The sequence below is a fragment of the Doryrhamphus excisus genome, linkage group LG22, assembly GCF_037039965.1.
Source record: "Doryrhamphus excisus strain RoL-2023G ecotype Guam linkage group LG22, RoL_Dexc_Guam_v1.1, whole genome shotgun sequence".
NCBI lineage: Eukaryota > Metazoa > Chordata > Actinopteri > Syngnathiformes > Syngnathidae > Doryrhamphus > Doryrhamphus excisus.
The window spans coordinates 6,504,550-6,517,795 of NC_136378.1; the positions used below are offsets into that span (position 1 = coordinate 6,504,550).

General features: G+C 43.3%; 1 protein-coding gene across 1 annotated transcript; it reads left to right on the forward strand.

Moving 5' to 3' along the window:
• Positions 1-208: 208 nt before the first annotated feature.
• tmem129 (transmembrane protein 129, E3 ubiquitin protein ligase) lies at positions 209-8,531 on the forward strand. Its single transcript, XM_058063641.2, has 7 exons — positions 209-501; positions 2,018-2,076; positions 4,254-4,511; positions 4,587-4,747; positions 4,805-4,964; positions 5,031-5,103; positions 7,243-8,531. The coding sequence occupies exons 1-7, from the start codon at positions 297-299 to the stop codon at positions 7,425-7,427; spliced, it is 1,101 nt and encodes a 366-aa protein (XP_057919624.2). The 5' UTR covers positions 209-296; the 3' UTR covers positions 7,428-8,531.
• Positions 8,532-13,246: the final 4,715 nt, after the last annotated feature.

A 13,246-nucleotide genomic window follows, 5' to 3' on the forward strand; every position in this document is an offset into this window, starting at 1 on the left:
CTACGATGAAAATTTCAGACCCCTCCATGATTTCTAAGTGGGAGAAATAGCAAAATAGCAGGGTGTTCAAATACTTATTTTCTTCACTGTATGTATGTAATGTGTGTCTGTATACCAATTGTGGATTATTTGCAGAGGTCTTTTTTTTTAGTACTACCAAAAAGCGTCCAGAGGAGGCAGCATGGGCTAAATCGACACTTTTTTTACAACGTTGATGCAACGAAGAAGACTTTCAGCCGGATGTAGAGCAGTTGTTATTCACTATCATTGTTGTGGACTTTTCGTCTGGACCAAATATGGAGAGTCCGGAGTTAACATTTACTTTAGCCTACACCGTTTTCTCCCTCTGTTTCGTATTTACGCCCAACGAGTTCCGTTCGGCAGGTTTGACTATCCAGAACCTTTTTTCTTCCTGGCTGGGAAGCGAGGACTTGGGCTTCATCCAGTATCACGTCAGGAGGAGCAGCATCACCCTGCTGGTCCACTCAGCACTGCCACTCGGTACTGTTTGCCAATACATAGCATGTTCAACACACGTGTTAAATATGTCAATATATTCTGTTGCAACACATTTCACAGGACTTTAATTCAACTAGAGCTGCAGCTAGCGATTATTGAAGTAACTGATTAATCTGTTTATTTCTATTTTTTTATCAATTGATTAGTCGGATTTATAAACAAAACAAAATGCCGCCTTTTTCGGAAGTAAGACTTCAACTGACAGTCACCTGGTTGCCGCTTCAATATTCTTTAAAAATACAGTGGTAATACAATCAAAATGTTTGTCAGATAGCTTCAGTAAAACAAGCTCTCTTCCCTACCCCAAGCCCAGCTCCTCTGTTTATGTGGTTAGCAATGGCTCTTATGGGAAAGTCACTTTTGTTTACAATTCCCAAAAAATGACACCATCAGGCACAAGTGGTTGGGAGTTCCTTATTCCCTACCAGCAAAAGAAATGCATTTTAATCTGTCAACACCATTTCACACTGGACTACACACAAAATAAACACACTTAGGACACTGATAAATTGTTACTAATACTAAGGATCGACGGCCGATATTTGTTTCTTAACTTGAATCGGCATAGCCCGATACGCACGTGGGTTTGCCGCAGATTTACAGACAGGCATCCATGGGCAGCTTTGTATTGCCGGAAGACCCTGCAGCACATGCAGACACTGTAGCCCTCCCCCACTGCAAGAGTGGTGAAAGCAGCATTACCCCAGAGGCTGCTTCACAACAAGGTTTTAAACTTTTAATTAGCCTCTAACCGTTAAACTTAGATGAAATATTGCCACCTGCTTTGGAATGGGAAATATGATACTTACTTTTACTTACAGTTTTATTGAAATTGTCAACCTTTTTCTCACCTTCAAATCTGCACACTTAGCACCATATAAAACCAACAACAAAAAAAGCACCATGTAATAACAATTTTAAAATAAATATGAGGGAGATCATTTGATTAATTCTTATCAGATGAGTAAATATGACAAATAAATATTACAAAATATTACAAATATTACATTTTGTTAGTGATATCAAGTAAGTTCATGAAACACTGCTACATTTTGTACAACATTATCAATATGAATGTACATCCTGACATATGTGCTGACTTCCTGCAAAAATGGGGAAAATCCCAAGAGACACGCAGGTGGTTTGCATGGAGTTTGACCAGCAGACAGCACACAAAGCCCATAGGAAAAAAAACGAGATGCAGATTAGGAGGAAAAGAAGGAGGAAACTAACCTCGATTGTTTACAAGTATGTATACAGGAATAACCCTGTTTGCTCAAGCATGTAAATGTTCCGAATGTTTCAGAAACCGGAATATTATAAGGGATGTAGAAATTGGAAGAAATTCGAAAATTTCACTCTGAAATCGCATCGAACATAAGAGTGAAAGGTTTTCTCTGGTTTAAAATGGCCTACATAAGCACATACCTTTGTTGGGTCAATACATGAAACATTGTCATTGTGTGTCATGACTTACTATCTCTATCCATCTCTGCAGGTTACTACATGGGCATGTGTATCGCTGCTCCAGAGAAACACCCGACGTATGTACACCAGGTTAGATTCTTATGAAAGTTTGTTCAAGGTGGTGGGGGTGTGTGGCATTGTTTTTAGACAAAGGCTGACACAGTATCACACCCTGTGATGGCATGAAACATTGGAAGAGCACATGCCTTCTCTGGACCAAGGGAGGAAGCTATTTCATGGGCTGCAATGAAGCGGTAGTTCTTGCCTGTCCCAAAGGCAAGTTTCTGGGCTACCATCACTGCTAGGACCACGACGTCACTGTTCGAACCTGTATCTGGTGGTGACCATGTTGTGCAGCATGTGCTACATGTAGCATCATGCGGTGTCTGCCTCTTCTTGGTTGCATGGTGCGAGTGAGTTGACGTCCTCTTGCTGTGGAACACAGATCACCTGCTCCCCATCAGTGACCACCAGTTCCTTGCCTTCTTCTTGAAAGGACTCTGCAAGCATGGTGGAGAGGTAGCTGAAGAGCTCCACTTTGTTGCTATCAACTCACAGGAAACCAATTTCCTGGTATGACTGCAGAGTCGACAACACACCGACGTACTCCCTTTCCACGCTGTTCTCTGGTTGATGCCTTTAGGGAATCTGCTCTGTAGCTGTCCCACACAAGGCCAAGACGTGATACATGTTGGAAATGTTGTACAACGTATAGGATGAACACTTGCTGTGCATATTCCTCGAACGGCAGTACCCGGCTTCAACATCTGTACGATTACTGCTCCATCGAGGACAACAGCAGTGACAGTAGGAGCTTCAGACTGAGGCTCAGCATGGCCTTCAAGGCACACCAGCAAGTCACTCTTGCTCCCAGGTACAGTCTCCCTCCGTCAGATAAAGCTGGAGGGCATTGCTGATTTTCATGCTGGAAGAACTCTTCTAGATTACCATCACGGGTCTGGCAGCCGATATATAATCGTGCAAAGAGCGCAACATCATTCTTCAGAGATTTGTCCTGTTCTTTTCCTTTGGGTATATTAGGTCCTCTCTTGGTCGCAAACAGTGGTAGCTTGTTCCGTTTGATTGCGACCTCAATGGACTTGGTTCTGTCCACGATGCATTCCTTTGAGAATGCTTCAAACTGGTCTTGGCCAATCTGCTTGGCGTTACGGACTGTTTCTATGACTGCAGGGTCTGCAATCTCCTTTGTGTCGAGCACCAGCAAGTCCTGACTGTCCTCCTCGAAACGGTTGCCTAGCTCTTCAATGATAGCCACGAGTGAGCGCACATCTCTGGCAAAAGTGTTCTGCACACTTGGTGTCTCTTCGTGGTGACGTGTCTCCTCTTGGTCGTGTGGATGCAGATTGAAGTCGTCAAATTCCACAATCACTCTAGCAACCTCCGGTCCGGCAACCATCCAGCGCCTCAGTGCAGTTGGATTGTCTGTGAGGCCGATGGCTCCTCCATCACCCTTGACATACGCGTTGTTCTGCTCATGTGCTTGGTCAAGAGGGATTGCTGAGAAGATCCTCTTGGTCTTCTGGACTGTGAAGTGTCCCTTGCTAAACTCTGCTAAACTCACCTTTAGCATCCACAAAAAGACAAATTATGATACATATTCAATGACGCTAATGGTAAATAGCGGCCATTTTGAAAAATGGCCACCAAATGTGCTACAGGGATAATCTTGAATGCCTCCATATCCAAAATTGTTCAGAATGTATTAATCCACATGTGTGCCAATTTTGGTGCTTTTAGAACAATTTGAACAATTGGTTTCATATTTTTTACTATGCCGCTGGGCTACTACTCCGTTTGGACATGTGGAACTGTGAACTGATTATGTGATACACTGAATTGTAATCTGATGCATGTTCAAATGAAATAAAACCATAACCATTTATAAGTCAGAAAAGTGGAAAAAGCATAATAGGTCCCCTCAGATTAATCGACAAAGAATATAATCCTGATTGTATTTTTCTACACATTTATTGTTTTACTGAAGCTATATGACAAACATTTGGATTGTAATTTGAATGGATTCATCGGGTTTACTTGATTTCTTATTTGGTTTGAGTGTGTTTCAGTTAGACTTGGACCTTCTGGGAGGGATTGATGATGCTAACCAATTGTAAAAATAAAATGGTTCTGTGGGCTTTGAGTGTAACACATGAGGTCAAGTCTTGCAAAAGTTGGAATCTGATTAGCAGCAACTTCACTGTCATTTCTATGGGTGTTGTAATAAATGCTTGTTTGTGTTTTTTGAGGTGAGTGACGGCTGGAGAGTGTTTCTAAGTCTCTCTGTGTGCCTGCTGCTGGGAAGCTGGATGCTCATTATCTACTGGTCCCGCCATCACTGGTCCAACCATCCGATGAGTAGAGCTCTTCAGGCCCATGTCCGGCCTCCTCACACTTACTGGGGCTCGGTGGCCAGCAGCATCAACACAGAATTCAGACACATTGATAAGTTTGTTACAGGAGCACCTGGAGCTCGAGTTATTGTCACAGACAGCTGGGTGTTAAAGGTGCGTTTGTGCATTTACATGTTGTGTTAACATTCAGCCCTTGAAGGTAAAAGACATTAATATCATTTTGAGCAGGTGACCACCTATCACGTATACATGGCTGCACAGAGTGACTGTCATGTCAGTGTGACCCACTCCACCCACCACCAGCTGAGCCCCGAGTCCAACTCTCCCTTACAGCTGCTCACCTTGAGAGTGCACAGCATCAATCCTGCAGTTCAACCCTTCAATATCAGGTAAACATTCAAAGCATCCACTGTCCATTTCTATTTCTTTCTTGTTGTTTTTGTCAGGTTGAACTCTACAGAGTATGCAGAGCTCAGGGAGAAGCTGCATGCTCCCATCAGGAACTCAGCCAATGTAGTCATCCATCAGACCATTAGTGAACTTTTCCTCGAAACATTCCGAGCTCAGGTGGAGCTCAATCAACTCTACCTGCTGCCCAGTGGACAGGTAGGTGTTACAGTACAATGAAAGATAAAGAAGTGAGTATTTCCAATGTTTTCTGTATTCACACAGGAGGTGGAGCTCTGTATTGGCTGCATGCAGGTTCCTGCAAACACCAAGCTAGTCAGACTCTGCTGCCGAGACGGTAAAAGTTTCTTGACAATTCTAAAGCATTTTTCCCATAGCAAATACGGAAGCATGCACACACACACACACACACACACAGGGAATTGCCATCCCAGTCCCCAGACCTAAATATTATTGAAAATCTGTGGTGTGATGTAAACGGGCTGTCCATGCTTGGAAACCATCAAACCTGACTCAACTGGAGATGTTTTGTAAAGAAGAATGGTCAAAAATATCTTCAACCAGTATCGAGACCTTCATTGGAAGCTATAAGAAGCATTTATTTCTGCAAAAGAAAGATCTACTAAATATTGATGTCATTTTTTTGTTGGGATGCCCAAATTTATGTACCTCTTGTTTAAATAATTATTGCACACTTTCTGTAAATGTGATAAACTTCATTTAACTTCTGTTTGTCTGCTATATCATATAACTGAAATGGCTGATACCAACAACTATTGATTTATAAAGGAAAATCTTGAAAATTGTCAGGGGTGCCCATACTTTTTCATACTATGTATACACACACACACACAAGAAACACACATGTATTGTTACATAAAACATGGCGGAGTGGGCGTGGAGGCAGGCTGTGGGTGAAATAAATTAAAACAGACCATTTTGGCAATGCAAGGAAATCTAGCTAGAACAGGTTCAGATTCTGGAAGATCTACAAAGCTTTTTGTGCTTTATAGTGTGTCAATACAAAGGGGGAACAAAGCAACAAAGTTCTCAAATTAAAGCGAGGGGTGGAGAGCAGGGCAGCGGAACATGAACAGAGTGAGAGGGGGGATGTGGGGGAAGATCAGGTCAAGCAAGTTATGGAAGTAATAAGGAAGACTTTATATTGAATGTATTGTTCGGCTAGAAGCCAATAAAGGTTAATGAGAACGGGTGTAATGTGGTCAGAATATCTACATTTGGTAATAATTTCGGCAGCGAAGTTTTGAATCAGCTGAAGTTGATGGATGAATTTCTCAGAACCAGCTGAGTGTTGCGAGAGAGAGCGAGAGCGAGAGAGAGCGGGTCGGAGTCGGGAGATGTTGTGGAGATGGAAGAAAGCTGTGCGTGAGATAGTATTGATGTGGGATTTGAAGGAGAGTGTGTCAAGGATGACTCCAAGGCTCTTAACTTGAGAAACAGAAACTAGAAACCATTAATTTGAATAGTAAGGGGATGGGCCATGGAGAGTGATGACTTAGAGCCTACAAGAAGACTTCACTTTTATTTCTGTTTAGTTTGAGCAGATGATGGACATCCAGTTAGTTCGAGAGTCAGCAAAGGCAGTAGGGGGTGCTGTTGAGCAGGGCTTAGTTGAGCTATAGATTTGTGTCATCAGCATAGCAATAAAGGGAATGCCAAAGTAATGACAAATGTTACCAAGGGGAAGAAGACAAATGATAAAAAAGTAGGGGACCTTGTAGGGGACACAGTGAATGAATGGCAAATTAGTAAACGTTATATAGTGCAGCTGGGAGAGTGCTTGGATCCTCACCCAGAGATGGTTGGTTCAATTTCTGATTTGCGCTCAAACTACTAATTTACACATACTTTCATTTGAAGTTTTATTATTTCCACAGCATTTCAGTCAAGCTTCAGCTTCTGAACAGCTCCTGTAAAATTTTGATTTTCGTATTTTTTGTGCTTCGCCTTTTCAGAATTGTAGTTAAATTATATTCTTAGTTGCTGGCCAATAAAAAAAAACAGCCATGGGCAACAAATAGTCCCCAGGCTGCACTTTGCACATACATTTTTTCACATACTGAGAGTTCTTTGTGATTAAGTGCCATGTTGAACCAGTATGAGTATGAGCGCGACCATAATTTAACACACCTGCTCCCCATTCAAATCCATCATCTTGTAACACTAATGAGTCACATGACCCTCGTGAAAGAAAATGGTGAGTATGGGCCAATTAGTAGAGTTAGTACAGTAAGTTAGTAAGGGTGTAAGTGACTTTTGTTGCCAGTGATTTAGACATGAATGAGTGGACTTTGAGTGGCCAGTACGCTATTATCCAAGCTCTACACTGACTACTTACATTAGAAGTGTTGTTTTGTTAGTGTTGTCCCATGAAAAGAAATCATCAGATATAAAGGTGAGGGAAATGAGATACAGTATATAATTGTGTAAATCATTGTGTTCATGTCCCGTGTAGGAGCTGACACAGAGTCGGAGTGCGAGCAGTGTTTCTGCAGACCCATGTGGTGTTTGTCCTGTTTGGGTCGGTGGTTTGCCAGCCGCCAAGACCAGCAAAGACCTGAGACCTGGTTGTCCAGCATAGTCCCCTGCCCCACATGTCGAGCCAAATTCTGTATACTGGATGTGTGTGTGGTCCACTGATGTACACACACTCACACACAAACACACATACCGTATTTCCCGCACCATAAGACGCACCGGATTATAAATTGCAGTCACAATTACAAGGTTTATTTCTGTGCTTAACACATACATAAAGGGCATGCTAAAACATGCGTTCTACAAAAAAAACAACAACAGAACTTGAAAGAGTTTAACTTTATCCTACTATTTGACAGTAAGCTCGCCAGATTTTTTCTCATCTTCTGTATCTGAATTGAACAGCTGGGCAATGTCGCCATCAAAAACACGCCGGGTTCCCTCTCATCATTGTTGGAGTCAGTCTCGTTGTCAGGTGGCTATTCAGCAATGATGCTCTGACAACAGTTAAAGTAGATTCGTTAGCCCAAGCATCTGCTGTCCACACATGGTGGCGTAACTCACCCAGTGCTGCCTCCGTGTTCGCCGTCCTTCGTCTTTCATCCTTCTGCTTGCAATATCACTTTTACACCACAACGCCCTATTACACCAATGGAAAAAAAATATATATATATATATATTTGGTCCCGTCTAACCATTGGGTCAGATAGTAGTATTGATCTAAATGCCCTACATGCTAAAAATATTTTCTCGGCCAAAAGTGTAAGCTACACCTTCCCTGTTATTTGGCTTTATTTCATGTTTTGTTGTTCTGCATATTTGGAGCGGCCGGACCGGAGCAAGATGGGATAGAAAAGAAGAAAAAAGAAAACGGGAGAGGGCGGGGACAAGAGGGGGACATAAAGAGACAACAGCAACAATTTCAATGACAAACAGAACACCAGAACAAGACTACATCAGCAAATGTCTGTGATGTAGAGTTCTTTTCCTAATCCACCTGGAATGATGGCAAGCTCCAAATTAATTTGTTTCACTTGGTTTTTCACAGTAGCGGAGAGAGATTTTTTGCAGACTTAGAGGCATGGTGGATGTTAAACGTTCGTACTGTACGTATTATGTCATGTTCTCTGATTCGTGTATCGCTGCCAGCATACGTACTGTACGTTTTACATAATGTTCTCTGTGTGGTTTATCGGTGCCGGCGTATTACTTCCCTGTGTCAACAGGTACGTAAGTCAATCAAGTGGAGTGCTTACCAATGAAGTATAACAAAACTTTTACTTTAGTAAAACTTTACTGAGTGCACACATAAGGCACACCAGATTATTAGGCGTATCGTTTAGGCTTTTAAGTGTGCCGTATATTGTGGAAAATACGGTAGATTACTTGTCTTCCATGATTTCTTCAGAGAGTTTAATTTTAACAACAAAATACTTGATGTATGTATGAACAATCACAAGGTCCTTGTCCTGGTGTATAGAAAGGGTGAATGTGTCATATCATTGCACTGACTGTGAAATGATTTACATGATGCATGTGTGTCTGAACAATTAATAAGTTGTCAATTTCACCAAAGATACTGCAAATGTCATTGAATACATTGAATCATTCTCTAAAACTTACACTCTTGTGTTGTATTTTTTATTTGCTCTTCAGTTGTATCAAGTGTTGGTGGTGTCCCAGCAGTGTATTGCTTCAGCCCTGAATTCCATTCATTTGAGTTAACATCTTTTTCCACATCAAAATCACTTGGTTGAATTTTTGAAGTGATGGGTTTGCTTCTTTAAAAATTCCCTAACTTGTTTCAAGCTGCAATTCACCTGCTTAGATATTCACCTTAGATATTAATGCCCAATTTTGTTGACTGTTGGTTGATCTGCTCAATCATCTCAATCATCAACCATTTTATGCATACAGTTGTGTGAAAAAGTGTTTTCCCCCTTCTGATTTCTTATTTTTTGCATGTTTGTCACACGTTTTAGATCATCAAACAAATTTAAATATTAGTCGGTGAAAACACGACTCAACACAAAATAAAAAAATTTTAGTGAACCTTTTATGAACCTTTTATGATTAACGGATAATACAAATCCAAACCTATGTTCATGCTCCCAGAAATAAAATAATTGAGATTTATCTGTCTGGAAAAGGTTCTAAAGCCATTTCTAAACCTTTGGACCCCAGTGAACCACATTGAGAGCCACTATCCATAAAGGGGGCGAAAACATGGAACAGTGGTGAACCTAACTCGGAGAGCACAGCGACAACTCAAAGAGGTCACAAAAGACCCCACAATATCCAAAGAATTGCACTCACTTGCCTCAGTTAAAGTGACTCCACCTATAGAGATTATAATTGAAGCTGCTAGTCAGTGGATACATATAGAGTGCTAGCAGCAAGTTAGCCTGATGAGCGAGCACATGCTAACGTAAATGAAGGCACAGAAGTGATCAAGTTTCTAAAGCCGAATTTGCATCAGATGGTTGCAATTGCATCACATTGCGCTGGTGTGGCAGCTCTCATATGCTTTCAAATCGCTTCTATTTTCATCATCTGGCAATTCACACCAGCCGACACGCATGTCTCATGTGCGACTGATGCATGTTGTGTTTTTACGCAACGCAAAAGATAGACAATGCTTTTATGACACATTTACACGTAAATTCAGTAGATTACTAGTAGGAGAAACACCAGAAAAATGCACACCTCAAACACATCCTGTTTAACTTTCCCCAACTGGGAAAAAATTACCACTGGAGGTGCAGCAGAGCCTTCGTCCCGACAGTCAACGTTTGGTTAGCAAAGTAAATATAAACAAACAGCGCAAAATGGTGTGCACTCACAGTGTTGCTCACAGCATTGCAAAACAAATGCATCCTTTCAATGCGTTTGAAAAGTCAACATTTTGGAAAATGTTAAATGTTTGACAACAGTACAAATTCCCTGGGAGAATGTACAGGTACTGCTCAATGAATTAGAACATGACCAAAAACTTGATTTTTATCAGTAATTACATTCAAAAAAGTACAACTACTAAATTAAATACATTTATTACACACAAATTGTCATCTTTCAAGTGTTTATTTATTTTAAGTTATGATTATTACTAGAAATATAAATAAAAGAATAAAAATCCCAAATTCAGTAGCTCAGAAAATGAGAATATGAAGCGGGAATTACCGCCACAAGCATGGGCTCTGCAATTTTGGGAAATTTGTTGGCTATGGCCAGCAAGTAGAGGATGTCGGGTAGGCAGCTGTGTTGTGCTTATACTTACACACTCCAGCAAGTGGTCCGTGATACCCACTTGCTTCCCACTAGCCCTCCATTGTTACATTTTTTGGTGGCTTGGGGGTCTTGAGTGCAGTGTGCAACTCATGCTTTAAGTGCGCTTAATGTGTCGTATGAGCTTTGTTCATCTGAGAAAAATCTGCAACTTGAATCCCGTAAACTTGTGTTTTTTTGTGTTATGCCGGTTAGAAATAACAGATCACAGTACACGGAGTCTCCCTCCAGCAAAAGCCACCAATGGAGACATTGAAGGCGATGCGAGAGGAAGCAGAAGCGCGGTTATAATGGTGGACTTCCAGCTAAGCTAAAAGCTAGCCCGTTCCGACCGGTGCTTCTTGCTCGCCAACGTACGCTCCTTGGAAAACAAATTGGATCACCTGACTCACACACGGAACGGAGACAAGAAACTGCTGCATCCTCATCCTCACGGAGACATGGCTCAACTCATCTGTTCCCGGGCGAGCTCACAATATTCAGGTCCGACAGGAGCCATGTGCTCACAGGTAAAATCCAGGGAGCGGTGTTTGCATCTACACTAATAACAGCTGGTGTAACAACGCTACCCTGGTCTCCAGTCACTGCTGTGTGGACATTGAGTTTATGATTGTGAGATGCAGACCTTTCTACCTACCCCAAGAATTCACCGGTGTCACCATAGTTGCTGTCTACATTCTACCTGACGCTAACTGTAAGCAAGCCTTGAGTGTACTCGACCTCGCCATCAGCGACATGCAATCCACACACTCGGACAGCGTGTTTATTGTTGCTGTAGACTTTAACCAGGCCAACATGAAGACGGTGCTTCCAAATTTTTACCAGCATGTGGATTTTGCTACTAGAGGGGGGAATCACCCGTTCTTGGTTTACACAAACACCAAGAAAGCATTCAGAGCAGCCTTCTGCCCCCACTTTGGCTCCTCAGACCATCTCTCTGTTGTGCTAATTCCTGCCCCTGCTCACCAGAGCTCACCTTCTGCCAGCTGTGCAGAAGGTGAGGGTGTGGCCGGACATGCAGACATGGCTCCCTCCCTTGAGTGCACCGAATGGGGCATGCTCAGAGAGGCTGCAACAGACAACCAAGACACCAAAGTGGGACAGTACGCTGCACCTGTAACAGGCTACATACAGTGGTGCATGGAGGAGTTACAGTCACCGAGACAATCATCATACGGGCCAACCAGGAACCTTGGATGACTAAGGAGGTGCATGAAAGACTGAGGGAACGCAATGTTGCTTTTAAATCTGGTGATGTGATTGGCACTCAGATCAGCAAGGGCAAATCTGAACCGTGCCATCAGAGTAGCAAAGCGTGCCCACAGTCAGAGGATTTAAAGTTTCTTCCAGGACCCCTGCAACACCAGACAGGGCAGGGCATCCAGGCTGGCCCTGACGACAAAGCCACAGTTACATCGTGCCAGAATGACATTGGCTTCCTCAGTGAGCTAAATAACTTATTTGGAAGATTTGAAGCTCTGAATAACAACCCTGTGAAGAAGGCGACCCCCCACCCCAATGAACAGGCTTGATACCGCTGCAGTGCGGAGAGTCCTGAGGAAGGTCAGCATGCAGAAAGCTGCAGGCCCCGACGCCATTCCAGGCCGGGTGATCAAGGAATGTTTTGACTAGCTGGCCCACGTGCTCACGGACATCTTCAACACCTCACTGGCCCAAGCTGCAGTCCCCCCGTGTTTCAAGTCTGCTACAATAATTCCAGTGCCCAAGAAACCATCCATTACATGTCTAAACGACTTTCTGTTGCACTACTATTATGAAATGCTTCGAGAGGGTGGTTAAGGACCACATCACCTCCATACTTCGACTTGACCTGTTCCAATTTGCATACCAGCCAAACCGCTCCAAACATCTCCACTGCTCTCCACCCTCAAGTGCTCCCTCCTGGAGCACCTGGAGAAGAGAAACACCCATGTACAGATGCTGTTCCTGGACTTCAGCTCAGCGTTCAATATGGTCATCCCCCAGGACCTGGTATGCAAGTTGGATCCGCTGGGCCTCAAGACCTCCCTGTGCAGTTGCTTGACTTCCTCACCGATACAACCCAGTATGCCAGAGTGGGAACAACACATCCAGTGTAATCTCCCTGAACACCGGCTCACCCCAGGGATGTGTTCTGAGCCCCCTGTTGTTTACCCTAATGACCCATGACTGTCGTCCCAAGTACAGCAGCAACCACATCCTGAAGTACGCGGACGACACAACAGTTGTGGGCCTCATTCAGGACAACAACAAACTGGCTGACAGGGAGGAAGTGAAACACCTTGTGGATTGGTGCAAGGTGAATAACCTGGTCCTGAATGTTGGCAAAACAAAGGGCATCATCGTCGACTTCAGGAGATCCAGACCCAGGCACACTCCACTCTGCATCAACGACACAGCCGTAGAAGTTGTGAGTGCAACCAAGTACTTGAATGCGGGTGCACAGACAACCTCGGCTGGTCACTCCATGCCTCCTCTCTGGCAAAGAAGGTACAGCAGCGACTGCACTTCTTGCGGCGGATGAGGAGAGGCTCCCTCCCCCCAGCTGACCAGCTGCATCTCCGTCTGGTCTGGAAGCTGCAAGGCCTTGTACTGGATATTACTGCAGAGAGTGGTGAGGACAGCGGAGAAGATCTTTCACCTGGCATCGGGCAGAAGGCTCTGCAGCATCCGCAGCAGAACAACCAGGTTTAGAG